The 26,692-nt window shown below is 50.6% G+C and overlaps 9 protein-coding genes and 1 non-coding gene across 10 annotated transcripts; 4 read left to right on the top strand and 6 right to left on the bottom strand.

Annotated features, from left to right (window-relative positions):
* Positions 1-145: 145 nt before the first annotated feature.
* On the bottom strand, positions 146-1,142 carry BO94DRAFT_115265 (zinc finger MYND domain-containing protein). Its single transcript, XM_025605530.1, has one exon. The coding sequence runs from the start codon at positions 1,013-1,015 to the stop codon at positions 275-277; it is 741 nt and encodes a 246-aa protein (XP_025466261.1). The 5' UTR covers positions 1,016-1,142; the 3' UTR covers positions 146-274.
* A 692-nt stretch (positions 1,143-1,834) lies between these two features.
* Positions 1,835-3,009, bottom strand: BO94DRAFT_115267 (uncharacterized protein). The gene is made up of 2 exons (XM_025605531.1): positions 2,981-3,009; positions 1,835-2,768 (listed from the first exon to the last, which is right to left on the bottom strand). Exon 2 carries the CDS (start codon positions 2,580-2,582, stop codon positions 2,166-2,168), a length of 417 nt encoding a protein of 138 aa, XP_025466260.1. The 5' UTR covers positions 2,583-2,768; positions 2,981-3,009; the 3' UTR covers positions 1,835-2,165.
* A 500-nt stretch (positions 3,010-3,509) lies between these two features.
* Positions 3,510-4,451, bottom strand: BO94DRAFT_599130 (uncharacterized protein; the record flags this gene model as incomplete). Its single annotated transcript, XM_025616298.1, has 1 exon — positions 3,510-4,451. The coding sequence occupies exon 1, from the start codon at positions 4,272-4,274 to the stop codon at positions 3,510-3,512; it is 765 nt and encodes a 254-aa protein (XP_025466259.1). The 5' UTR covers positions 4,275-4,451.
* A 595-nt stretch (positions 4,452-5,046) lies between these two features.
* Positions 5,047-5,823, bottom strand: BO94DRAFT_468662 (uncharacterized protein; the record flags this gene model as incomplete). The annotated part of the gene is made up of 3 exons (XM_025608269.1): positions 5,047-5,171; positions 5,389-5,607; positions 5,673-5,823. Coding segments are annotated over 3 exons (495 nt in total), but the record flags the coding sequence as incomplete, so codon positions are not given.
* A 1,994-nt stretch (positions 5,824-7,817) lies between these two features.
* On the top strand, positions 7,818-8,240 carry BO94DRAFT_586839 (uncharacterized protein; the record flags this gene model as incomplete). Its single annotated transcript, XM_025615783.1, has 2 exons — positions 7,818-7,887; positions 7,939-8,240. The coding sequence occupies 2 exons, from the start codon at positions 7,818-7,820 to the stop codon at positions 8,238-8,240; spliced, it is 372 nt and encodes a 123-aa protein (XP_025466257.1).
* Positions 8,241-8,814: 574 nt separating this feature from the next.
* Positions 8,815-9,251, bottom strand: BO94DRAFT_599119 (uncharacterized protein; the record flags this gene model as incomplete). Its single annotated transcript, XM_025616297.1, has 2 exons — positions 8,815-9,081; positions 9,150-9,251. Coding segments are annotated over 2 exons (369 nt in total), but the record flags the coding sequence as incomplete, so codon positions are not given.
* Positions 9,252-10,299: 1,048 nt separating this feature from the next.
* On the top strand, positions 10,300-15,341 carry BO94DRAFT_468834 (ATP-binding cassette transporter; the record flags this gene model as incomplete). Its single annotated transcript, XM_025608275.1, has 11 exons — positions 10,300-10,506; positions 10,580-11,332; positions 11,388-11,667; positions 11,726-11,959; positions 12,007-12,900; positions 12,956-13,297; positions 13,365-13,488; positions 13,565-13,636; positions 13,692-13,807; positions 13,927-14,551; positions 14,660-15,341. 11 exons carry the CDS (start codon positions 10,300-10,302, stop codon positions 15,339-15,341), a joined length of 4,329 nt encoding a protein of 1,442 aa, XP_025466255.1.
* Positions 15,342-17,125: 1,784 nt separating this feature from the next.
* Positions 17,126-19,867, top strand: BO94DRAFT_468964 (OPT family oligopeptide transporter; the record flags this gene model as incomplete). The annotated part of the gene is made up of 8 exons (XM_025608281.1): positions 17,126-17,431; positions 17,491-18,051; positions 18,118-18,234; positions 18,292-18,573; positions 18,624-18,887; positions 18,946-19,123; positions 19,177-19,466; positions 19,532-19,867. The coding sequence occupies 8 exons, from the start codon at positions 17,126-17,128 to the stop codon at positions 19,865-19,867; spliced, it is 2,334 nt and encodes a 777-aa protein (XP_025466254.1).
* Positions 19,868-20,459: 592 nt separating this feature from the next.
* BO94DRAFT_547438 (putative ABC multidrug transporter) lies at positions 20,460-25,272 on the bottom strand (the record flags this gene model as incomplete). Its single annotated transcript, XM_025613333.1, has 8 exons — positions 20,460-21,192; positions 21,258-21,654; positions 21,746-21,795; positions 21,847-22,040; positions 22,069-22,376; positions 22,447-24,179; positions 24,238-25,019; positions 25,078-25,272. The coding sequence occupies 8 exons, from the start codon at positions 25,270-25,272 to the stop codon at positions 20,460-20,462; spliced, it is 4,392 nt and encodes a 1,463-aa protein (XP_025466253.1).
* Positions 25,273-26,274: 1,002 nt separating this feature from the next.
* On the top strand, positions 26,275-26,361 carry BO94DRAFT_t192. Its single transcript has one exon. It is a non-coding gene; the product is annotated as a tRNA-Tyr (tRNA).
* Positions 26,362-26,692: the final 331 nt, after the last annotated feature.

Raw genomic sequence — 26,692 nt, 5'->3', positions numbered from 1 at the left:
AGCGAGCATAGCACCACAGGCCCATGGCGCGGTATGTATGGGTATTTGCGTGACGAGACGTTGGAATGAAGAGTGCGGGCGACAGGGCCTTAGCTTATGGAGGTTATCATATTCTGATGACTAGATAGAGCGTGTCAAGCAAGTTCGACGTTTTCGGCTACATGGCATTTGTGATAAGCTTGGATATCTAACAAAGGTCCCCAATGAACAGTAGATAGCCTTTTCGTATCTTTGTGTATCCACCCGTCAACATAGTATCATCATCAGCAAGCCCCTAAGCAAATCTCATGGCACTTGCATGATTCTCCAAGATCATAACTCCCTCCCCTCTCTCCACTTGCATCATCTGTTGCATCATAACAGCCCCAGGCAGTCCAGCCGGTCCCATCCCCCACACCTGTTCCCCGAACATTCGCAATTGCATCGGGAACGACGGATCCTTATGATGGTCTATAACGTCCGCCTTTTCCACCGGGTGAGCAAGCGAGCTCCAGCCGTTTGGCGGTCTCAGTCCGAACGCCATACACTCCATCGCGTTCTCAGAGGACCACCATTCAGGCAACAAGCCGGGGTGGCCCTCCGTCAGACGCAAAAATCGCCGAAACTCCTTGCCACTATGCGGTGCACCGCCATAGATACAATCCAGATCCGCATCCCCAAAAAAGACATATCGATCCTCCATCCGCATCCGGTACACGTCGATGAGCAGCTGGTAGACGTCGTTTTCATGGCGGTTGTGTAGCCAAGTCTTGTTGTGCAGCTCGTGGAAGGGTTTCTGGATATGCACTTCGAGGGTTTGGGGACGGGGGAAAGCTTTTTGTGTGACGAAAGGGTTGGGGAGCTTCTCATCAGCGCTCTCGCCGCAGGTCTTTTTGTGCTTCGTCCAGTCGGCCTTTTGGCATTCCCGGGAACAGTACCGTTGCGTCTGGCATTTGGCACAGCGTTTGAGAGGCATGGCGTCTGAGCCGGACTTGAAGCAGACAGTGCACGTTGCGGGAGCGTCTGTGTCGGCCATGGTGGAAGGTTTGTTTGTTGTTTTGTTGAGCGGGGGGATAGAAACGAGGGTGATTGAAGAAGTGGAGATTCTTGGAATACCAGGGACAAGCAACACTATTTTGACAAGTGCGATGGGTAGGGTGGTAAGTGAAGTGCGTATTGAATGTGGACCAGGTTGTCCAATTCACTAGAACGATAACGAGTACAAGAGGTAATGACGGGGCCCTACATACTCGCAGACAGATATAGGCCCTGAGGCGAGGCTAGTGACCATCAGCCTACGGAACCATCCCTGGCCTGGTCGGAAGTCTCCCTACCTGGTAGGAGAGAGATCTTCAAAGAATGACCATTCGTGTCGCGCAGGTCTGGGGAGCGAATCCCATGATAAAACACACACACACACACACACACACACACACACACACACACGAGGAAAAAGTCATGGACAAAAAAAGGCAAAGATTTGACACCACGTTGCAGCGGTAGGATTGGACGCCGACGATCCATGATCAGGGACGAGCCCCATCTCAATTCACCGTTATGTAAGACCAAGCCTCACCACTAGTAATATTGCAGACCGTCCACGCTGAAGAGTCCTGCCTTTTGAGTCAACTGCAAATTTATGGAAACTTGTTCCACCGTAAACAGGCTGCTGCGTGTCTTCCGAATCAGACGCTCACTCTAATTCAATAGCCGATCCTGCGGCGAACTACCTCTCCCAAATAGGTATATAACTGGTTAATAGCTGCACATGTGGGGTATCTTTCGAGCTGTACTATATCGAGGGAATCAGTGGCTCCCAGACAACTCATGCTTGGGCCCAACCGACGACATCAGCTCTGCTGGTACCGGGTGACCATCTAGCTCGCTCGGAGTTGATAATGGTTCTGCACCATAGCTATACTGCGAGTATTGTTGAACAAGACCCTGCTGCTGTGGCTGCGGCTCTGGTTTCCTTGAACGTCTCATGAAAAAGAAGAGAATCCCGGCAATGACAGCTACCCCAACAACACCACCCACGACACCACCTGCTATAGCGCCAGTGTTGGTATGTGATGAACTGTCTGAAGTTGGAGCCGAGGTAGCCGAGGTAGCCGAGGTTGTAGTTGCTGTAGAGTTTGAGGTAGATGTCGCCGTCGGTGTCGATGTTGTACTCGCAGTCGAGGTAGCTAGCATAAGCAAACGTCAGCACTGTTCGTCAATCCACGGTTGAATGAAACTCTACCGTAACTTATCAATTTGAGTGCGCTGTAACTGGCATTTCCCGGCGAGTCAGGGTCCAAACAGCCCACCCAATCAGTTCCCTTCAGCATAAAGCCGCTTTGATCACTCGAACAGCAGAAATATCCAGTGTAGTTATACATATTCCACGTGCTGTTTGCACATGCCGGGGGATCAATGTCGGCCGTACAGTCGGTCCAACTCGGGCAACAGACGTTGTTTGCGACCGAATACCTCGAGCCGGGACAGTAAGACCCGTGGGGGCAGCAGGCGTGCCAGTTATCCCAAGTCTTGCCGCAACCCACTTCGTCGCTGAGACAGGAGCTGTTACGCCGAATGGCGTAACCTTCAATGTCGCTCGTCATGATAGACAATGTAAGATGTAGGTATTTAGAAACTCGTTCGTCAAGGGGCGCAATCCCAGGCAGCAAGTCTCACGACAGTCGAAGGGAGAAATGGAGCAGGCTGACTGCCTCAATGCGCAGAACCTTTCGTTAGGCTCACATCGCTTATTCAGCCCGTGTTTTGAAACTCATTGCCCCATTGCGATTCTGGGGCGTTAGGGTATTTAGTTAGATTAAGATCAACTGACTTAGCGCAGGGCACGAACCGTGTGGATGCTTCCCTGCCTCAAGCGTACAGTTGTTGCCGATCAGGGTCCGCAGGACGGTGTAGCAACGGTGCAGCAACCGCCGGCTGATGTTGAGGAAAAAAGGGCCCCGACATATTGGGGAGGGAATGGACCAATCCTAACTCGACATACCTCAAGACCAGGGAAAAGGACGGATTTTGGCATTGCGGAGATAGGCGAGATGCTGGAAGAGTGGAGAAAGGGACCGCAGGAGCAAAGGCGGGACTCGGTCACCTGATCTGCCTGAATCTAATTATCCGACGGACAATCCATCTCCGACCACGCGTGCACCTGTCAGACGTTGTTGGCAGCATGTCAACCAACTGATATCATTCAAAGTATCAAAGTAAGATGCACATTGGCTGACACCATGCCCCATCGCTTATGCTGCAAAAACACGAGGCCAGATAACCCACTGCAAACGAGGTCTGGCGCTCGAATTAGAGCTGCCAGGCTGAAGAGTGGAGGTGTCCCTGGTGGCTGGCGATAAGCGGGGACCCAATGGGAAAACATCCGGAGCGGGAGACGGCCCGTGCACCGACCCGTCGGTTGTCCAACAGCGGATCCTCTCATCCGCGGTTGACCACTTCTACATCAACATTGCTTCTTTCTATGCAGCAGGTACAAACACTGACTCTTTTCATCTACATTAACCTCACACCTATGTATGACCCTCACTAGGCCGAGAAAGCCTCGACGGCTTCTCATGCTCCGCACTCGAATTCATCATGACCGGTACCGAGAGCAAAAAGAAGTGATTGGGCACTGGGCTCATGATAAGTCGCGAACAATGCTCCACATGACTTAGGTTCCCAAACCTTGCCTCCATGACTGTCCCCGTGTCGCGCATCCGATAGTACTTTTGCCAGTAGAAGACGCAATGGGCGATGTGCCACTCTCGGGTCGACCAGAACGAGCCTCCACTTTCGCCTAATAAAGCGATTTCATCGTTGGTGAGGGGGACGGTCCCGTTCTCGTCGAGATAGTAACTCCATTCCCCGTTGGGTCCGGGACCAGCCTGGTCAAAGAGGGCGGTCAATTCGGCGTCCCGGCAGTGGGGAGGTAACCAGGCTGTGGCTAGGGAGTCGTAGACGCAGTTTAGAAGGAGGGCTTCTTTAATGGTGGTGCCGCAGTCGCAGATGCTTAGACCCGGGGATAGGGTCTCGGGGCGGTAGACATCGGGGGTCACTGAAGGGTGTGAAGTAGGTTCCAGGGTCGATGTGAAAGGTAAGATGTAGGAGAACAGTGATATGAAGCCCCAGGCGGCAAGGGGGTATACAATGGTGTGAAATACAGCGAGGAACGGCTGCCGCTGCCACAATGGCTTTGCTTTGGATGGATGTTTGTCGTAGGTATAACCATCCTCTGATGATGAAGACAAACGGGGTTCCCCCGGGGAGAGGAAGGGTGTACTAGATGATTCCATGTTACGTGGAGTAGCACGGATAGAGGCAAGGAGAGCAGAGATGTGAAGTGCTGGTGATAGTCAGTATCACCTCAAAAAAGCAGCAATGGGAAGAGAAATGTTACGTGCGGAAGGGAGGGGGAAATGGAGGGCCACTGGGTGGTGGTGGAATTGATCGCAATTAGCTACTTTGAGGAGGGTAGACAAACCACCTCAGCTCGAGAGAATCATGTCTGTCACAACGTGTATTAAAATGCGGTCTCCTTCCGACATGCAGCAAACTAATGGTATTGAACTTTTCTGTGGAGACGGCGAAACAAGAAACAAGAGACAGCCGAGATAGCGATCTGGGAGTATTTGGTTACAGATAGCCAGATATTGTTGTCTTATCCAAATAACGCAATAGCCGCTAAAGGGACATGCATCGGTTCAAACCGAATTAATTCCATTGAGCCGGACTCCGATGCTAGAAGGGTCAAAAGTACCATGCCCAGAATGCTTTCTAGCGATTGGCTCCTAAACTGCAACTATGGGAGATAAGACATGGTCCGTGATATGGCCGCATATGTTTTCGACAACATTCATTACGACCTTGTATGCAGGCATAACGTACTTTTCTACGATGCTTGGTTTGCCTGCCATCTCGAGCCAGCTATCAATCCTACCTGTCATGTTGACCACCCTTATGCAGAAACCCCCCACTGCCCAGCTCAACCGCCCCAAGATTGTGACTTGTGCCGTTTTCCGAATACGGGTTTCCTGTCATTTCCTAATTTTAGTATCCATGAACACTTCAGTCAGCATCTAACTTACCAAATATCGGATGCACAAGTAAGCCCGGCTCATGCGGATCAAACGAGTGCTCCGCCATCCATTGCTCGATTTTCTCCCAGACCACACATTGGCGGTGTCCATCATCTGGTGCCACCGGGCCAGGGCCACTGCCAGTTTTATATCAGCGTTCGGCGAACCAGATTCCGATGTCAGAAATAGGTAACTCACTCGGTCATCCAGTGACTTGGAATAAGAGACAGGTCAGGATGGCATTGAACATACTGTCTCAGCCAATCCAAACAATGCTCTGCAACACCATCAGCACTCAAGTAGGTTTTGCTGACGGAGGCAAGTTCAGCACACTTACCTGCGTGCCTTCGCAACATGAATGTTTCAAATTCATCAAGTCCAGGATAATAGTGCTCTGCGTAGATGTAGTGGTGAAGCCGTTGGACACAGTGCAGCCCGTGGTAAGCGGATACGGTCACATAGTAGCCGCTCCCGTCATTTAGTTCGACGATGCTATCCTGAGCAGCGAACTCTTCTCCCAGTTGATCTTGGGTGACTCGGATGTTGGTATCTGAATGCATTAGTGAGAAGTGCATTTAACATGGGAAGAAAGATGGATTATCTCGAGGTTCATACTATTCATAAGTTTGTCCCAGGCTTCCTCGAGCTCTGGCCTCGGTGGCCCGTTGTATGCATTTGTTTTGTGTGGGTTCAATGTGCCATCGTGGCGGTAGATGGCTAGAGTTTCAAAGACCTGGGGTCTATATTCTATGGCGTCTCGCAAAGGGCCTAAAGGAATGGTGAGATTACCAAAACATAAGGGAGTGTGGAGGGGTAGACTGACTGCTGGTGATATCAGGGTAGAGGATGTGTTTTGGCCTGAACCATGGGATATGGTAAGTGAGGATCAGGAGTAGATTCAAAGATAGTATGAAGAGGTGAATGTTAATTGAGCGCCAGTGGTCTCTAACCCAAGGGGGTTTCCGGGGTGATCCTCTGCGCGATTGAGGGGTACTCAGAAACCCTTCCTCTTCGGCTGTCTCATCTGGGTAATGCCCCTTCTCATCGTCATCGAGAGGTTGCTCAACATGAGTGTACGCCGACATTGTGATGATATATCAGCTATCAGACCTAGATGACCTAGTTTAAAGATGAAACCAAGGCCACAGTGCAGAGGCGAAAGGTCTATGCTATGAATCAGAGTGTCTCCATAAACGAATATTACGGGCCGGAACGCCTTTCCGATCATGCCGATAAACAAGGCATATCTCCAGCAGGCAAGGAATAAAGTACGACACGGCGACTTCAGCTTTGATCCGCAAGAAGCCTCTCCGCCACACGTTTTGTACCACGGAGATCCGTCGGAGGCCAGAAGTGAGTGTGCGGGGTTGAGGTGGGCCACGTCGTCGGTCCACTTGGTGACCAGAACTGGAGCCTACCAATTCCAAGCGCTGTTTTAGGACCGGGCGCGTGTCAAGCTTCTCCGATACCATCCACTTTCAAGTACTGATAACGGGGCCATGCCAGAGATCTAGCGTTCAGGGATCTACGTAGCCGTCCCGGGGCTCCGTCGGAGGCTTGGCAACGCCATAAACCTGGGAGTGGGGAGGCATACAAAACCTGGATGGATAGATTACCTGTCACTTCATCATTAGTTTCTTGTGTTCATGCTCTTAGGCGAGTAGAGAATGTGATAGAGTCATTCGCCTTGCTATTTTGAGTGAATGTTTCCCACCCGAGCCGCTCAGGTGAACTTTCCCGCTTGATGGAGACGTATCTTGCCTTTGCTTAAGTGACTGCTATGAGTAAGCCAGTATTAGGCTCTGGCTATCTTGGTGCTATAACTCAACGAGCCTATGCGTCTTATTCTAAGGCGTGGGGCCGAACATTTGCCGCCCTTGTTTGATTAGAAGTAGGATGTCGGTGACCCGGCAAACTTTCCGTCTAGTGAGAGGGAGATGCCCCACGGCATTGTGCACCTGAGAGTCATCGCGTAAAGGTAAGATATACCACCGGAGAAATGGAAGAACCAGAGGCCAGGATATGGCTGCCCATGCCGCTATGATTCGGACTGGCTACAGGAAGACGAGCAGGAAATTGGACCTCGTAAACCACCTATTATACGCGAGACCCACTTCCGCTTCTTATCTGTTCCCCGTGATATCAAATGCATATGCACAATTTGTACCATAGATCCGTTATCGTACTTATCCGCGACATGCCGTAATCGCCTGTGAGGGCCAGGAGACGCGAGGATGACTTGTACTTCATAGATCTCGTTATCCTGCGTCAAGCTGATACTATATTCTGTAGCTGTAATTAGAATGCGGTTGCTTTCACCGAAGGTCTCATCAAGGTGGGACAACTTTCAATCACCAGGACTATATAGACATGAAACCTCGGCATTACTCCCAAATGACAACTCCAAATGGCCTGCATGCTAGTGGACCGGGATAAGGACAACTGTTACATCGTATACGAGTGAAAGATAAGAGATGGAAGTTGTATATGTAGTACAAACGGAGAAATTTTAGCACCCATCTGGTAGGACTGTCTATCATCAATTCTCTAAATTGCGACGAGAGAGTCTAGATCACGAATCAGCATATGCCCAGATAATGGTGACCAAGTTGAGTATAAATATAGATGCTCGGCCACAATGTTGAATGGCATTCCGTCCTTCACTCAATCCATCATTATCACATACCGGAGTTCCTTCCGCAGGCTACTTCTAAGTTCATCAACCATCCCACTCTATCCTCATTTTATTCTGCTGCCAAGATGCGTGTCCAGAGCATCGTCGTTGCCGTAGCCTTTCTGGCCTTGGGGGTCAATGCTCTCCCAACTAGCCGTATGTCACTGTCGCCCGAGAATCTTTGTGATCTAGTACTCACTCAGGTAGCAGCTTCTGCAAAGGTCGCTCGTCGTGGTGACGAGGAGTGGACCAAGGTTTTGGCCGAGGAGAAGCGCGCCCCCAGTGACGAAGAATGGACCAAGGTTCTCGAGGAAGCAAAGCGTTCTGACGAGGAATGGACAAAGGTCCTTGCGGAAGAGAAACGCTCCCCTAGTGATGAGGAGTGGACCAAGATTCTTGCTGAAGTGAAGCGTTCTGATGAGGAATGGACCAAAGTTCTGGCTGAGGAGAAGCGCTCCCCGAGCGATGAGGAATGGACCAAGGTCCTTGCAGAGGCCGCGAAGGTCTAAACCACGCCCCGGAATAAAGGCTGAGATTCAGTGGAGGTACTTAGCGGTAGATTGGATATAGATGTCCTGAGAGTTGTGCCGTACAACAAATTTCAATACTCAATACGGGCAGTCTCGGGTTCTGCGGTTAGGCTTGATCCTGCCTCTGTATCGGTGAACTAAAAGCAATTACGCTGTTTTCGTATAGGGGAGATATAGAGATAGGGCTAAACTCCTACCTTAGACACGGTTTTATAAGGCCAACCATGACATCACTACTTCCTTCCTTTCATCCGAATACGCAGCGGTCTTCAGACCAGTGCGTCATCGTAGCCAAGTAGGTCGCTCGGTCCTTACCAGTGTTATTGCCATTTCTTGCAATATGCTTTCTTTATGGATGGAAGACAAAGGGGCATAATGGTGCTTTTTCTACGCCGCTCCATGTGCGTTTCCTTTTCATTATTGCTTATGGCCATGGTCATGGAAATGTGTATCAGGGTGGGCGTTTGACGTGTCCTCCATTTCGCCTTCAGCCGGCCAATGAGCCGCCATATACTCATCAAAAACTGACTGCTACTTGTCAGTACTATCTATGTCAAGCAGTAGAGGATAAGCTCACCCTTTTAGTACAAGTATGGGCGATTCCAGCTCCGTCAATAGTACCATGACTAACGCCAAGGCCGGTAGGGTACTCAATGGTCATATCCATATTGCAGAGAATTGCTTGGAGAAGATATCCGTGACAGTGATCAAGATGTGTTAGCTTGACGACGTCAGGAACGGTGTGGTCATCGTCCAATGTGAGACCGATAAGCGTGCTGCGATTTTCGACATGGGCCCAAAATTCGTCCCGGAGCATTCTCTATTGTTGCAAGACAATCTATGAGTAAAAAGGCAGTAATAAGGGAGATAGAGAAGGTCAGTTCTTACTAGACAGTGGTACTGATGAGCCCAGCTAACTCCATACTTATTGTGGCGACCGTCGAGCAGGATTCCCGGGGGAAGTTTGTAGTGCTCCGGCTCATCAATAATTGTCCACCCCGCCCCTTGAGGCAGCAGATTGTTCGAAAAATGCTGTGCCGTTGTGATATCGAGAAAATTGATTTGTTCAAATTGTCCTTGGAGCTTGGTTAACTCGACAACAAGGGAATCACAACCCACAGGAGAGGTTTGGACATTTCTTACTGGGGGGAAAGGGCCCCTCTCGTTCGCCTCGGCTGATCATCATTTGATAGAAAAAGATGAGCATAACAAGATTCAGCAGCAGAGATACAGTGAGAATGTATCCAATCAACGTTTTCGGAGACTTTGTCGCGGGTGTCGAATATTCCCGCTCGCTTCTGGCATGTGTCGGATCGTCGTCTGTGATGTGCATGTATTGGGGCTCTTCCATTCGCTGTTGTTGGAATACTCTAGAGATTGAGCTCCCGAGCCAGCGAGACACATACATTATCCTGGATGTAATTAGATTGATTGAGACGGGGTTGGACTTGGGCACAAGAAAAGGAGGGTAACGGGAAGAAGTCTATTTATTGGCCTAGGCTGATTGACTGCAGTGCTTTTTTTTTATGATGTACCTGCCATATCATTATCTTCGGCTCGGGAACCAGATAAGATATCCTGGGCCATTAAGTGGAGGAATCATACTCCGTAGTAGCTCAATCTTGGCAAGGCTTGTGGGTGATTAGCGCCTGTCCGTCCCATATGGGTGGTATTTCCTACAGGCTGTCAATACTAGTCAATACGGACGTGGGATGTTCGGCTATGTGTTGTGCCACCTAATCAACTAAGCGCAACCCTGATAGGTAATGAAGCTGAGTGATAACACTAATAAGACTCTAAACTACTAGCAGTAGTTCTAGATAGTAGTAGTAGTTGGTAGGCAGGGGTACCAGGCAAGCCAAATGTGCCGATAAGGTTGGCTCACTCTATTGGACCATTGAGTGATGCCTGGTCCTTACCCCATCGGGTATTTATAGCATGTGGCGGGACCGCGGACCTTACCAGTACTTAGTAAGTAGTACTGGTCGTGCATCTCAGCTACCATCCCCTCTTCTCACTCACAAAATCATCACTCGCCATGGCATGTCCGCCAGATAGTGATAACGTGTTCGGTCCCCGCATCAGCCCTGATTGTCGTCCATTCGATTTTACTCTCCTGTTTGAGGATGGCTTCTTTGGCTTGCTTCCTGCAGCCCTCTTCTTGGTCCTGGTTCCCCAGCGACTGCATTTTCTTCGCGCTGCCCAGGTCAAACTGGGCTCATTCCGACTGGCAATCGTGAAATTGGTGCGTCCATCCGAGACAAAACCATCTAATAACTGTCACGGACATATGTCGTTGACTAAGACCAAACCAACAGGCTCTATTGGCTGTGTTATTGGTTTTGCAAGTGCTATACACAGCTCTGCGGGTGGAAGACTCCGACCTTCGTACCAGCGTAGGACTGGCCTCCGGGATCGTTAATATCATCGCTACAGGTGCAGCAATGGTGTTATCCTTCCTAGAGGACCAGCGCTCAGTAAAGCCATCTGATCTTCTGGTAATCTACTACTCTGCAGAAACGCTTCTGGTACTGCCGCAACTTCGTACGCTGTGGGAGATTCCTACAGCCAGCCAGGCTTGTCGGGCATTGTGGATTGCAATATTTATCTTCACCCTCGGAGTACTCATCGCAGAATCAGTGCACAAGTTTCGATTTCTGCGGCCACTCTATCGGAAATCTACTGGGGAAGGAGTCTTCGGATTTTGGGGCCAGAGCTTCTTTATTTGGGTGCTACCGGTTCTTCAGACCGGTTACTCGAAGGCGCTGGATATCAGAGACATTCCGGAGTTGGATGCTGATCAACAGGCACAATTCACAGAGGCAGAAGTAGAGACGGCTTGGGAGACCAGATCGGGAAGGTATCGAATGCTTCGGTCTACATTCTATGCCTACCGGTGGACCTTTTTCTCGGGAATCGTACCACGCCTCTGCCTTGGTGCTCTTAGCTTTTGTCAGCCGTTTCTTATCACCGCAACAGTTGACTATATCGAAGGTACTAAGAAGTCAGATAGCAAAAGGCGCGGCCAAGCGATCGTGGGTGCGTATGTGCTAGTTTATCTGGGATGGGCTGTAGGTACTCCGTCTAGATCCTCGCTGACACTTCAAACTCACGTGTTTCTTGAAGATCTCCACTGCAGTGTATTGGCGCCAAACAAACCGGTTTAATACACAGGTCCGCTCCGGTTTGATTTCCATGATATATGCTCAGACCTCCCGTCTCAAGGCCAGTGACATCAACGATTCCGCAGCCATCACCCTCATGGGTACAGATGTAGAAAGAGTTGTCCAAAGCCAGAAGACCATCCACGAAACATGGGCATCGATTCTGGAAGTTGGGGTCGCAATCTGGCTACTAGAGAGACAGCTTCTAGTTGCCTGTGTGGTCCCTGCCGTCATTGCAATAGGTATCCATAACCAATTCAAGTGATATACAGAGTTCAATCTTGAACTGAATTTCTACAGGTTCGGTGATAGCGATAGGACCAATTTCCAATCGATCCGGCCAGGCTCAAAAGGAATGGATTCAGCGCGTTCAAACCAGAGTAACTGCGTCATCTAACATGCTACGCGACATCAAATCAGTCAAGATACTCGGTCTGTCCCGTATTTTGTTCAAGACAGTTTCTGAGATGCGAAGGATCGAACTGAAAAGTTCCGAGCGCTTCCGAAAACTACTCATCTGGGAAATTGTAATTTGTAAGGGAAAAGGCTTCAATAGCATCGGCGGCGTTAACCTTTCATAGCGAATGTGCCCACCGATTTCACCCCCTTTGCAACCTTCGCCATTTATACAATAATCGCGGTCACCAAGCACAATAAGACACTACTTTCAAGCCAAGCTTTCACATCACTCTCGCTCATATCCCTTGTGACCAATCCACTCCTCACTTTCATCCAGGCTGTGCCATCCGTACAACAGGCGATGTCATGCTACCAGCGCATCGAAGAATATTGTCTGAAAGCTCCTGTCTCCTCTTCCAGGGACTCCGTCTCGCCCATACATTCAACTGCACCTGAGGATAGAGTAATGGAGCTGAAAGCCTTTCCACCGAGACCAGCATCTGGCAGTTCTCCTATCTCCTTCGAAAAAGCCACCATTGCATGGTCTAAGGATGGCGAAAGCCAACTTCATGATATCAACATTGCAGTCAAATCCGGTATTACCGTGCTTGTTGGCCCTGTGGGCTCTGGGAAATCCACCTTGCTCTCTAGTGTGCTCAGAGAAACGGTGACGAAATCTGGTCACATACGGGTGGTAAACTCTCGATTGGCCTACTGTCCACAAGTTCCCTGGATATTCAATGAAACTGTTCGTCAGAATATCATTGTCGGGTCTGTATTCGATTCGAAATGGTATGAATTTGCTATATGGGCATGTGGTCTGAAAGAAGACTTAGCCACCATGCCTGGTGGGGATCTGTACCGTGCGGGCACCGACGGTCTTTCTCTCAGTGGGGGCCAAAAGCAGCGAATTGCATTATGTCGCGCCATTTATTCGCGGCAAAAGCTCGTAATACTGGACGACGTATTCAGTGGACTTGACTCGACCAACATCAGTACTATTGCTACCCGTCTATTCGGCCCGAATGGATACTTTCGTACATCCGGATCGACAGTCCTTCTAGCTACTCATACACGTAAGTTCAACACGTCCTCTTTGAATGCAGAAGCTTATATTCCATTTCATGATAGAACATCTCCTTCAGTATGCGGATCAGATTGTTGTCCTCGAGGGTGGCAAAGTTGTGGTTAAGGGAACATATGATCAAGTGATATCACTCCGCAAACCCGAGGTGGCCACTAGGTCTCTGGTGAGCACCGAGGAGATCGCTGAGGAATCGACTTCCGAGGTTCAAGATTCCAATGGCCCAGACAAGGCCGACACCAAGTCTTCTGACCCGGACTTGACGAACCCACTGCGGCGAGATGGTACTTGGTCCGTATACAAACACTATTACCAGTCCGCTGGATTTATAGCATTCACAGTCTGCATAGCTTTCATGATTGTGGAAGCAGTCAGCGGTAACTTTACAAGTATGTTTGAGTCCGTCGTCTTTCCCTTCAGCCCAATTTTGAACTAACCGACTCACTTCCTTCCCAGCCCTGTGGATTCAGTGGTGGGTAGAGGCAAACGAAAAGAGGCCCAACCAAGATGTTGGCATGTATATTGGCATTTACGCTTTGCTTTTCGTTATACAATTCTTGGGGACCGCTGGTGGCCTGTGGTATGTATTGCCCATCGACATGGGCGGGTGTTATCGTGACTCTGTTAGTGATTAACTGCTTCACGCGCCAACCCAGGCTTTTCATCATAACCGTCATCAACAATACGGCAATGAACCTCCATACAGACCTTCTATCTGCTACTTTGAGGTACGTCAAACCTTTCCTTGGGCCCTTTCCATGTCCATGCCAACAGGTAGAACAGTGCACCATTCAGTTATTTCCAAGCCACCGAAATCGGGACCTTGACAAATAGGTTCAGTCAAGATATGGAGTTGATTGACATGACACTCCCTTTAGTTGCATCAATGTTCTTGGCAGGTAATACACTACTCCTGTTAAGACCTCTTCTTGCTTCTTCTCTTAAAACAAGCTGCCTAGAATGCCAAGCCTGTCGTAAGTCTCCCGATCGATAAGCCGCTGACGGTTGTATTCCACAGGGCTTGCAGCCGGCATAGTCAAGCTGGTCATTCTTTGCGTTGTCAGCAAATACCTGGCAGCAGTCATCCCAGCACTTCTGATCAGTCTAGTCGTCCTGCAGAGATACTATCTGCGTACTTCCCGACAGGTCCGGCTGCTGGACCTCGAAGCCAAAGCTCCCCTCTACACCCACTTCACGGAAGCGGTCCAAGGAGCCACCAGCATCCGCGCTTTTGGGGCGGAGGCATGGTTCCATGAAAAGATGCATCGGCTGCTCAACCACTCGCAAAGACCATTTTATATGCTATTCTGCATCCAACAATGGCTCACGCTAGTGATGAGCTTGATTGTGACGGCTTTGGCGGTGATTATTGTGGCGATGACTACCTCATTGGCCGACCGGTACAATGCAGCGTCTGTCGGAGTGGCTTTGACGTTGATCCTGACCTTTAACACCACTCTTTCCAGCACGCTCCGAATGTGGACTAGTCTGGAAACGAGTATCGGGGCGGTGTCACGTGTACAACAGTTTGTTCGAGACACCCCGCGCGAGACAAACAATGGCCTGCTCGACTCCGTGGCTTCTCCAAGCTTGGATCCATCGGACTGCACCATCAGGTTCGAGGCCATTACAGCGGGATACGGGTAAGTCCACCTGTCTCCTTTCTCCGTCGGATGAGGCTAGTGTGGATCGAAAACGCGTGCTGTACGAGCGAAGGCGTTTGAGGTCGAGCTAACGCACCTCGATCTTAGTGAATCCACTCCAGCCATTTTAAAAAACCTCTCCCTCACAATATGTCCTGGCGAAAAAGTCGCCATCTGTGGCGCGTCTGGGAGTGGGAAAAGCTCCTTGATCATGTCTCTTCTCCGCATGAGTGAACTCTACTCGGGCACCATCTCGATCGGAGGCTACGATATCTTCACGCTTGAACGACAAGACATTTATTCCCTCATCGGGGTGATCCCACAAGAGCCATTTTTGATGCCAGGCACCGTTCGATTCAATTTGGATCCCTTCCAGAGGGCATCCGATGAACACATTGGGTCTGTGCTCCAAAAGGTGGGTCTCTGGGAACGCATCGAGCCAAATGGGGGGCTGGATATGGACCTGGTTAATGTATCGACCTGGTCGGTGGGCGAGAGGCAGTTGCTCGCCTTGGCCCGGGCCCTTGCCGTCCCACGACCTGTTCTCATCCTTGACGAGGCCACGAGTAGTGTCGACCGGGACACCGAAGCGGCCATGCAAGATATTATCGAGCAAGACTTTGCCCAACAGACCGTGGTGGCGGTTGTTCACCGCCTCTCCTACATTGATCGATTTGATCGCGTGGCATTTCTCAAGAATGGAGAGCTAGTGGAATGCGATACGCCCCGGGCCTTACTCGGTCGGGATAGCGAATTCCGGCAATTATATCAGGCCTTGGAAGGGCCCTGAAGGTAACGTATTGTCAGCCCTGTACGGAGTAGCCTGACTGGTGTTGTCATGTACCCCTGATTGACACAACTCGGTCGGTCGCGCTGTGGTTGACTGGAATTAGTCCGGGTTCATCGATCGCATCTACTCCAGACCCGTGGTATCATGACCTGGAATTAAGCCCGGAAGCTTACGCGTGTGATTGAAGCTATAATTGATATCAGTTGTGTTGAATGAGTGATGGGTAGGTATAGTGGGGACCTCGAACGCCCCAACAGTATCCAGCGGGAGTATAGCACCCGATAGAACTACCAATAGAAGGCCTGACTTCCATGGTGTGAAGCATGGGTGCCCTGGCTGGCTTGTATATTTCAAATGCTGACTGGGAAATAGGGCCCTGAGGCAAATAGTCCAAAGCCACTAGGGTGATAGCAGCCAGGGTGGAGGCCGGGCGAGGGCCGCAATAAGTCGCAACCACGTGGTTCCCAACAACTATGTCCTGCAGTTGGAGCAGTTCTTAGTCGGAAGCCACCCTGCGTGATGCCGAATGGCGCTTTCCTGACTGGATGGGCTCTTACAATGGCGAAAGGTACGATTAGGATTGTTAGATGGCGTCAGAGTCCATTCAAATGGATACATGGTAACGATGTGGTGTGATGAAGTAGCAATCCCTCCGGGATGCAGCACGCATGACCTGGTCGCAGCAGGGCCAAAGCCATGTCCGGGCGGGGTTTGCCGGCCCCTCGCGCCAGTGGCGGGGGGGCAATCCATGTTCTTCCCTCCAATCTCTCCATCCGATCCTGTCAAGCAGGTGTCCTGGATACGCCCGCAGGTCGACAGGAACCCCCCTTGGCCATAGCACAAATTTCATTGGTGTAACAGCGGTAAGGCCACTAGTGCGGGGAGCGTGAGCCCTTGACTAGGATGGATGGCGAGCTTAGGTGTGCTGCAGGAGCTCCGTAGGAGTTCCGGCCGCCTCCCTTTCTTCCCTGCTGTCCTTATCGCGCCTCCGTTCGAATCCCCCAAAGGTCGCTCAGGCGTCCCTCGTGCCTGCACCTCCCCCCATAAGGCGTATCTAGTGTCTGGCTCTTATCAGTTGCTAATTTAGCACGAGGGTCGACCGGCAATGACTGGCCAGTGGAGGGCAATCTAAGCAGCTGGGATTGATGGCGGTTGCTCGGAGGCAAAAAAGGCCGCGGATATTGGGGCCCTGAACGCTTCGGAATGGCGTCAGCCGCCAGCCCGATGACATTTCAATTCCTGCTCCAATTCATGTCTCATCTGCACCCTAATCCTCTCGGGGGGTAATTTGCCATCCGAGTGAAGTGTCCAAGGAAGTAAATGGTGTTCAATTCACTTCAATGCCTTGTGACGACTCTCCGGTGGTGAAGCAGCCGGCTATCAGCGCCTTCTGGTCTGGAAGATGGAAAGATATCATATCTCGAGCCATTGGCAGGTGGCAGACGGCCAGGCGATTGGAGGAGGAAGAGGGGGTCCGATAAGGCCAGTGAATGGACCGGAGCTGCGGCCGGAGCGTTTGGCGCCGGACTACTACCCTACTAGTGTATACCACCTGGGTGATTCCACCCTCTCACTAACCCCCCCTTGGCCCTGTTGCATCCATCCACCAACACCATGGCTAATTTGCCGGCCCTGTGGTATCATTAATCAATCATGATCACTGTCGCTTATCACTGTAGCACCCTTTATAAGTGGCACACCCGCCCTGGCGACGCTCCTGGCTGACCAGTCCGATCAGCCTGACCAGCCATTTCCCCTCCCCTGGACAGTGAGAGCCATTCATCATGTCCCCAAGTTTGACCGACTCGCCCATTGAGGGCGACGGCATCTTGGTCTCGAACCAGAATGCCGTCGACGAAAAGTCCGCCGTCACGGTGCTGGCTAACAAAGACGAGACCAAGGTCAGCGGGGACGAGCTCAGCGGCGAAGACGACCGCAACAGTGAGGATGTCATTATCGTCAATGGTGCGGATGCGGCCCTTCACCTGCTGCCACTGAGGGATGACTTTGACAATGCCTTAACCTTTCGGAGTATCCTCCTGGCTTCCGGTTTGGCGTGTTTCCAGGCGGTCATGAACCAGATTTACATGGTAACACCACATGCGTCATCGTCCAGGTCTCACAGACCCGCTGACAGATTGCTTTTTAGTTTAAACCAACTGCTGTCAACATTCAGGGAACCTTCATCGTCCTCATCGCCTATTTTTGTGGCAATGCCTGGGCTAAATTCCTCCCTCGCGGCGATAAATTCGAGGCTCGGTGGAGGGCCAAAGGCGGCGAGGGCAAACTCCCTTGGTCAATCACACTCATCAAGCTCCTCAACCCTGGACCATGGTCTCTGAAGGAGCACTCGATTTGCGCTATCACGGCCACATCGGCCTCGAATGCTTCAGCCTCTTCGCAAGTATTTGCGGCGCAGAATCTGTTCTACAATATGCCCTTTAGCGCAGTCACGGTCATCCTCAGCACCATCTCCATCGGTCTGTTTGGCTACGGTCTCTGCGGTATTATGCGTCCCATCGCGGTCTGGCACGTGGAGTCCGTCTACTGGTACACTTTGCCTACTGTCAAGACTCTCCAGGGTCTTCATTGGCAGGAAGTCAAGAACTCGAAGCCTCTCCGATACTTCTGGTATGCCTTCACTGGCATGTCGCTATATGAGATCATTCCGGCCTATGTTTTCCCATGGCTAAACTCTGTCTCGATCCCGGTACGTCACCTCCCAGCCCTACTGAGATCTGTGCTATACACAATCAACTAACCTGCCACTCAACAGTGTCTGGCTGCCCAGAAGGCCACGGGTCTTACGGGCCAAACCCTCACCTATATCTTCGGTGGAGCCACTACCAACGAGGGCATGGGTTTATTCTCTCTCAGCTTCGACTGGCAATATGTACGATAAGATAACATGACTTCCGTTTTGACCGGGCCTGGAGGCTGACCGGTGCAGATTACCTCCTTCCAAACCTCCCTTCCTCTCAAGCTGCAGCTTCATCAAGCCATCGGCATCGGTGTCTGCTTCATCGTGATGTCGGGAATCTATTGGGGCAACGGCTGGAATGCGAAGTCCCTTCCATTCATGTCGACAGAGCTTCTCATGGCAAACGGTACCTCGTACCCGCTTACGTCCGTCTTTCCCAACGGTGTTCTCGATAAATCTGCGTTGGCCGAGTACGGTGTCCCCAGATTGACGGGCACGTTTGCGTATGCCATGCTCATGGCAAATGCGGCCGTAAGTATTTCATAACTTTCTTTTGCACTCATTGGCTAAGACTCTCCCAGATTGGTGCCTTGATCATGCACTGCATCCTCTTTTGGGGTAATGACATTATGGAGGCCTATAGGAGCGCGAAACAAGGCCGATACGATGACCGGCATCACCAGCACATGGCCAAGCACTACAAGGAAGCACCTTGGTGGTGGTATATTGCAGTGCTTGTCATCAGCTTCATCTTTGGTCTCGTTGTGGTCCTCAAGGAGAACATCAGCCTTCCAGCCTGGGCGTACATTGTCTCCCTGGTTATCGGGATTATTATCGCACCCTTCGTAAGTGCTTGGAAGAACCATCTTCCTCGAATGGCTCTAACAATAATCGCTTCTACAGAGTACCATTCTCTTCGCTCGCTACGGCAACGGTATTGCCACCAACAACCTGTCGAAGATGTTGGCAGGTCTCATGCTTCCCGGTCGGCCCGTCGGCAACATGTACTTTGCTGCATGGTCGCACAACGTCATCTCCAACGCAGTCAACCTGTCCAATGACCTGAAGATGGGCGAATACCGTAAGCTCTCACTTTGGCCAACCCGCCAGATAGACATTAACCCATGCACGCAGTCAAAATCCCCCCTCGCGTTATGTTCTTAACTCAGATATACGGTACCATCCTCGGTGGCTTCATCAACTACGCCATCATGATTTCAATCGTGTCGGGTAACAAGGCCCTGCTGGCCAACGGCAACGGAGACTCATCCTGGAGTGGTGCGACCATGCAATCCTACAACACCAACGCCGCCTCATGGGCCCTCGCTTCCTACCTATACAAAGCCGGCACCCCGTATGCCATGGTACCCGTCGGTCTAGCAATCGGTGCCGGTGCCGTCATCGTTCATCGCCTTTTCTACCAGGTCAGTGCCCCCCAGCCCCCATCCCCTTCCCCCTTCTCTCTCCCCGATACTAACCATCTTCACAGTTCATTCCCAAGATCGGCCGTTTCGATATCTCCGAAATCAACATGCCCCAATTCATTCAGTACGCCGGCTACATCCCCTACAACCAGTCCCAAACCTGCATCCTCTTCAGCTGGATCATCGCCGGTTTCTACGTCCAATACTACCTCCGTAATTGGCACCCCCGCATCTTCAAGGATTACTCTTACCTCATCACTGGTGCCTTTGATGGTGCTAGTCTGACGGTCATTTTCATCCTGTCGTTTGCTGTGTTCGGCGCTGCGGGATCAGCGCATAATATGCCGAATTGGTGGGGAAACAACGCCAATGGAAACTATGATTGGTGCCCGACTTCGTAGTGGGCTACCACTTCTACTACTAGTAATAGTAGTTGTGATGTAGTTGGGTGTGGCTGAACAAATAAGGAATTTGTTTTGGGGGGGAAGGGATATCAAGCATGTGTCTAATTTAGGCCTTGCTTGTATTCAAGGGATACCTTCCTTTGTGATTCTATATCTCCTATTCTCTGTTCCGATACGCTCTTTTGATAATATACAGTTAATACATATTAGCTTTTAAGATACAGATTCCTTTGTGTATAGTGTATGGAATAGATTTTAATAGCGTTATTATGCTATATATAAAATGGATGTAGGTTCTGCTTCCCAGTGGGCGTTAAATAGTTAAATACAATGGATAAAGAAAACAAAATAGAGGAAAAGAATGGTGGGGGGATAGGAAAAAGAAAAGTGAGTGAGAGAGGGAGGGAGGGAAACATGAGGAAAGGAACGGAAGGGAGAGAGAAGTGGGACCATCCAATCCACGCCCGATGGTCGTTATCGCACCTCCCCCCTCAGTCTTATCTGCAGTATCAACCACCACCAACACCACACCACCATTAATCCAAGCCCAAGAATACCAAGGAAGCCAAGACTTCCACTAATCCTCTTACTACTTCGCTCCGGTTCTCACCAAATCCCCAAACCGGCTCTCTGTCCGTTCCGCCAAGAGGGCCGGATTGCCGACCTCCACGATCTTCCCCGTATCCATGACCACCACGCGGTCAAAATCCATAATCATATCGAGTCGATGGCTCACCGCAATGACCGTGTAGTTTTTGAACTCGGTACGGATAATATCCTGCATCGCTCGTTCCGTCTCGTGGTCGACACTCGAGCTCACCTCATCGAGTAAGAGGATTCCGCTGTCGGCGTTATTTCGGGCTCGGAGGCGACGTCGGAGTAATGCGCGTCCAAGGGATAAGAGTTGGCGCTGGCCGGCGCTGAATGTTCCGGCGCTCATGGGGGCGTTGAGTCCGCCCCGGTCCTGGACGAAGTTCCAGAGGCCGATGGCGGTGAGGATGGAGGTGCATTCGGAGGGGGTGGAGATGGAGGAGGGGTCGAGGTTGGCTTGGATGGTGGATCCGTCGGGGAGGAAGACGGCTTCTTGGGGGACGGCGATGAGGCGTTGGCGGAGGGTGGGGCGGTGGATGCGGTGCAGGGGGATGTTGTCGATGGTGATGCTGTTGGCGCTGGAGGGGACGGGGTCGAGCAGTTTCAGCAGGAGGGCGATGAAGCTGGATTTGCCGCTGCCGGTGCGGCCGCAGATGGCGACTTTTTCGCCGGGGTTGATGGAGAGGTGGATGTTGTGGAGGGCGAGGTTGGATTGGTCTTCTTCGCTGGTGCTTTTGGGGGGTTAGTTGGGTGATGTGTGAGAGAAAACAGAGAGAAGGGGCGAAGGGGTCCTTACGCGTAGCTCGCGGATACACCATTCAACTCAACCACTCCGGTCTGGGGCCACTGCTCGAGGGGAATGGTGTCCTCTTCCTCTGTGTCCTCCGGTTTGACGGTTTCGTTGAATATCTTGAGTCGGGCGATTGCGCCGATGGAGGTTTCGAGCTTGGTGTAATACATGACAATGCCTGATATGCTTTCCCCGAAGCTCATAAGGGAGAACAAAGAAGCACCGGCGAAGGCAGAGTTGGAATGGAGTCGAACAGCAAGAGTCGTCAGGATCACCGACATCACCATGACCACGACGTCGAGAACGAGGTTCAGCCACTCTTGGATCATGAGAAGGAGATACGCAGGTCGCTGGCTGGAGTTGATCAGGCGCGCGTTCTTCTGAATATGCTCAGGGACGAAACCTATGTGCCCTGTGTTAGCGTCATGATGAGATGATTTACTGGCTTATTGGAGCTATTTTCGGCATTTGGAGGGGTTTGGCAGAGCACTCACCGAATGCTCGCAGGGTTGTAACACCCTTCAGAGTGTCAAGAAAATGCGTGCTGTATTGCTGGTTAGATTGGACCGTACACTCGAAGATGGTGGAGACTTACTACAAGGGACTTTTGGCCTCGAGGTCCAGCAACCGCAGCTGTCTGGAAGTCCGCAGGTAGAACTTTTGCAGCAGATACAGGAGGCCACCGAGAAGCGGGTAGCTGACGGCCAAGTACACAGACGACGTAAGCATAACAGCTGCTTGTCCAATTGCTTGAAAGGCCTGCGAGGTCTTTGTCAGTGTGCACGGTTTCTGAAGCGTGGCAGTCACGCGGACTTACACAGAACAGGGTGTTCAATGTTGACTCCGGCAACTCTGTATCGATAAGGTTCAAGTCTTGAGAAAATAAGTTTGTCACGACGCCGGTATCCGTGTTGGTGAAGAAGCGCAGCGGGGCATGGATGAGCGTGCGCAGGGCTTCTTGGTGGAGACTGGCACCGGCTCGTTTGACCGAGAAGATGAGAAGTGCGACTCCGAGAATAACCAGCGATATCAAAGCGCTGACTTGGAACAATGCATATATCCCGGCATAGTAAGAGTGAGAGTGCGCCGGATGTTCCGAGTTGTCATCAGTCCAGTATGTGAGCCCTAATCAAATGAGGTCAGTATCTCATATGGATAATAAGAGATGATTTTGCCAAAGACAGGACCAACTCACAGACGGTTGCAAAGTTTGTGAAGAAGCCCCAAAGAGCAGCAAAAAATAAGCTACATCCTCCCACAAGCCACCCCATGCTTTTAAAATAATGCTTGTATATCGTTTTGTCTCCAACCTGCCGCGATGCGTCCGTATCCGACCCAGGAGATGATGGGATCGTCGTTGTCTGGAGCAGCTGCGGCTTCGATTCACGCACACTCTGCTTGGAAGGTGTTTTGTCGGACGAAGCATCGCTGTTGGAAGAGGCCTTTAATTCCAACCGCTGAACGTATCCCTGAGTGGTCATCAGTCTGTCAAAGCTACCTTGCTCAGCAATAGCGCCGTCTTCAAGTGCTATGATATGATCTGCTGCGGGTAGGTGTCTGACGCTGTGGGTACACAGCACGACTGTAGAGCCTCGTCGTCGGAGTAGACCATCAGGCCCAAACACTTGACGGAAAACCTGCTCCTCAGTGTCGACATCTAAGCCACTGAAGATATCATCGAGTACAAGTAAATCGGAGTAAAGATATAGAGCCCGCGCCAACGAAACTCGTTGTTTCTGGCCACCAGATAGGGCGATCCCGTCAGATCCGATATTCGTCCGGTCTCCCTGTGGAAGTGTAGCAAGGTCGACACCCAGAGCTGTGACTTCAATGACTTCGTCATACCTCTCCTGGTGGAATGGAGAGAATCCTACGATGTTGTCTCTGATGGACCCATTGGAGAGGAATGCCGTTTGGTCGCAAAATCCGACGTGGGCAAACCTAGTGCTCATAACCACACTTCCTTGGCTGAAAGGGATTTCTCCAAGTAATGTCTTGCAAAGCGTAGACTTCCCCGAGCCAACAGGTCCAATGACAATATTGAGCGAAGACTTGGACACTCGAGCATTTATATCCCGCAAGACGAACTTGTCCGCTTCCCAACCAAACTGCCCATTCTGAATGACAATAGGATGAGCCACATCGGGACCCAAATCAGAGGATGATTTAGTATCCACTTGGGATTTCTCCGCACTTTGCTCCATTTCAGTAAGCACTTGGCGAAAGTCATGGTGGTTCTCACACTCCAGGAAGGCCTGGATTCGGCCTAAACAGGCCAGCCCAGAGACAAGATCGGGAATAGATTGAAAGACCTGCGATAGTGGGTAGGTCAAAAGTGTGAGGAAAGAAAGACTCGTGAACATCTTCGAGGCATCCAGTTTACTTGAAGTGAATGCGAAGGTTAACGCTGGACTGATCAGCTGAGGAATAAAGGCAAAGATGGCGGCAACGATGAATATTGTGCGAAACCGAGCGCCAGAAGCTAGCTCTTCGACTCGAAGATTCTGCACAAAGTCGCCAATGGCAGCAGCAAGGCCAGAGATCTTAAGGTTTTTCATGCTGGCAATGACCGTGGACGTGAGACCTACGCGCTTCTGAACTCCTGCCATCCAGGCCCTCTGCGAGTCCCCGGTGAAGTTTACAAGAATCCCCAGGCCAGCGAAGCAAGCTATAACAACTGCCATTGGTGCCACGAAGGCTACTCCAAGTCGGTCGTACAGCATCCACCCAGCCAGGGCAGCCTGTATTACGCTTGCCCACATCTCATGCAGCGACCTAAGTCCCATCCTGATTCGCTCGATATCCGTGCTCATCAGAGTCAGCACGGCAGTGTCGTCGCCGTTCCCAATACGAGCTTTCGTGGCTTTGTTGTAGATCTCGGTAACCAGTATCGAGCTTACCATCGTGCGCATCCGGTGTTGGAAGTACCTATAAGTGGTGTGAGTATCTCATCTTGGCGGTTGTTGTTGCCTATGGCCTACTATACCAGGTGAAGGCCCAGGAGATAGCAAGCCCTGAATAAATCAACATGCTAGCTCCTATAAAACCGTATCCGACATTTGGGTCCAGTCTGGGCTGGGATAGATAATCCAGCAGCTTTTCAAGGAAGAGCGGTTGACTAAATGTGAAAGCAAGGCGGGCCAAGCGTGGCAGGATGGGAAGCAGGAGAGGTACTTTTAGTGTGCGCGCAAGCACCTTCACAAGGCCGTATTTGTCGCCTTTTAGTTTGGAGTAGTCGATATTCCTAGCGAACTCATCATGGATCGCTTTAGAGTCGAATGCGCTATCCAGGGGATAAAGATCATCGATCGTCAACACTTTACTGTACCCCATCAGGAACATTTTGTTCAGCCAGAAGAAGACGCCAAGAGAGAAGATACCGCTCGTCTCCTCTGGACTATGCTTCTTTTCATCCCAGCTAACCCATCTGGTCTTTTGCTTCGCCTCCAGGAGCAGTATTCCAATCTTTAGAGCTAGAGTCGCACTGAAAATACTGCTGTAGGCGAGCTCAGGCTTATCATTTGATGATAGAAAAAATGTTCTTGTTTGAGCTGCGTCCAGAAGAAGGGTGAGGAACAAGTAGCTGTTCAACAGCACCGACGGCCTTGGGCTCCGGCTGTGATCGAGGACACTCAGCGCTATCATGAACAGAGCCGATACAAGTTTGAGAACCGAAGAAGCTATAGATATGCTGGTTACTTGGAATGATCCAGCCGCAACCAAGATGAGAAGCGAGAGTTCAAGCCCAACGTAGGTTGTGATGGCACCCTGCATGGGTTTATCAGCAAACGAGGCCAGATGTCTGTTACTCGGAAGAAGATCATACTAATTTGACGAGTTGGAACACCGGCGCATTCACCACAGTGGGCTTCCGCGCCTGGGAAACAGTTCGCCATAATGAGGTGACAATGAACAGAGCAGACGGGATAATGGAGAAGAACAACTGCTCGAATTGGATGTTGAAGTCGAAGCTCTTTTGGTTCAGTTGCAGCAAGTTTTTTTCTCCGGAAGTGAATGACATGTTGGACTCCTCAGCCCGTGGAAGGCAAGTCGATCCGATCCTTCCACCTTCCCACTCCGGCAAGTTGACAAGTCTATGTCTTCTATGCAGGTTTCGAAGCGTCGAGTCAAAGAAGTTGATGCTGAAAGGCAAGGCTATATGAAAAGCCCATGATCTCAGATGAATTCTAGAGCCCCTCTGCAAAAGGGGTTCCTAGTCATCCTATTATTAATATTACTGGTTGATGGGATGACGTGACGGGGCACGCCAGGATCCGGATGCCTGTCAGTCGACTCCGAAGTCCGTATAATCGCTGCCTGATAATGTGTGGTTCCGAATTCAGGTCCGAATCCGTCTAATTACTCGGCTAACACTTCGCCTTAACAAATAGAAGCTTTCACGTCCTGTTTTGTAAGTGAGATCCTATATTTCAATTTCTATAAGAATTCTGCGAGCCATTACCAGCTAATCCGACAAGCTTAGTTTATCTATTCGGGTCTAGATAATATCCATAAAACCTCAATGGATTAAGAAAACCGATGCTTCAGATAGGCGCCATGTTTCATATAATCTACCCACATACAAAAGAGAGTAGTGAGACGGTGGCATTCTCGCAATAGACTGAGCAGAGGGGGTGCTAGGTGAGCAATTGGGGGATCGTATCTAGCATCCTTCATCTTACGCCAAGAATGCCGGACTGGCCAGCCACTCCCTAACCCGGCTAGATACTTGCAGTCATCCAGATCCGTTATCAGTACCTACTCCGTACGGAGCACCTACGGAGTAATCACATTCATAGTCACTGGCAGTTGATAAGCAATGTTGATGCCTTGTGACTCAGATCCGGTCGCATTGCTACATTTACTCCGATCATTCGGTAATATACTGCTAAGTACAATATATAATAACTTAGCTAGGTAGTAAAATTTCATCGATGTCATAAACATGTTCTGACAGAAATCGAAGTGTTGGAAAAGTTGTTTTAGTTATGGTTGATAATTTCTGGGTGGCGAACATCACACGCCCTTGATGGTCTAGTTGGTTATGGCGTCCGGCTGTAATAGTTTAATTGTAACCGGAAAATCCCTGGTTCGATTCCGGGTCGAGGGACGTATCTTTTTCTTTTTGTTTTGTTTTGTTTATGCTTGCATCTTGCCGCAGGTACGGGCAGCTTTTCTTCCCGATCCAAATTACTCCACCAATCAAAATCAAGAGACTTAGTCAGTGGTCAACGGGCCAGCTTATCACCATGCTAATTTTTGTGTTCGCGCATTAAGGGACTACCTAGGTTGAACGGATGTTGGGGGCTTGGCTGTATTGATTTTGATGTCACGTTCTGGAAGGACTGGTGACTATAAGGGGAATACCCAGCTTTAAAATGCTACAGGCAACATATAGGATTGTAAGGCGGCAGAGAGTTTGGCCCGTGTTTTATATGGTC

The sequence above is a fragment of the Aspergillus sclerotioniger genome, assembly GCF_003184525.1.
Source record: "Aspergillus sclerotioniger CBS 115572 chromosome Unknown BO94scaffold_18, whole genome shotgun sequence".
Lineage (NCBI taxonomy): Eukaryota > Fungi > Ascomycota > Eurotiomycetes > Eurotiales > Aspergillaceae > Aspergillus > Aspergillus sclerotioniger.
This window is presented reverse-complemented; position numbering and strand designations above follow the sequence as displayed.

Coding starts and splice junctions, on each gene's coding strand:
- BO94DRAFT_115265 (XM_025605530.1), bottom strand. CDS start 1,015: ATGGCCGACACAGACGCTCCCGCAACGTGCACTGTCTGCTTCAAGTCC.
- BO94DRAFT_115267 (XM_025605531.1), bottom strand. CDS start 2,582: ATGACGAGCGACATTGAAGGTTACGCCATTCGGCGTAACAGCTCCTGT.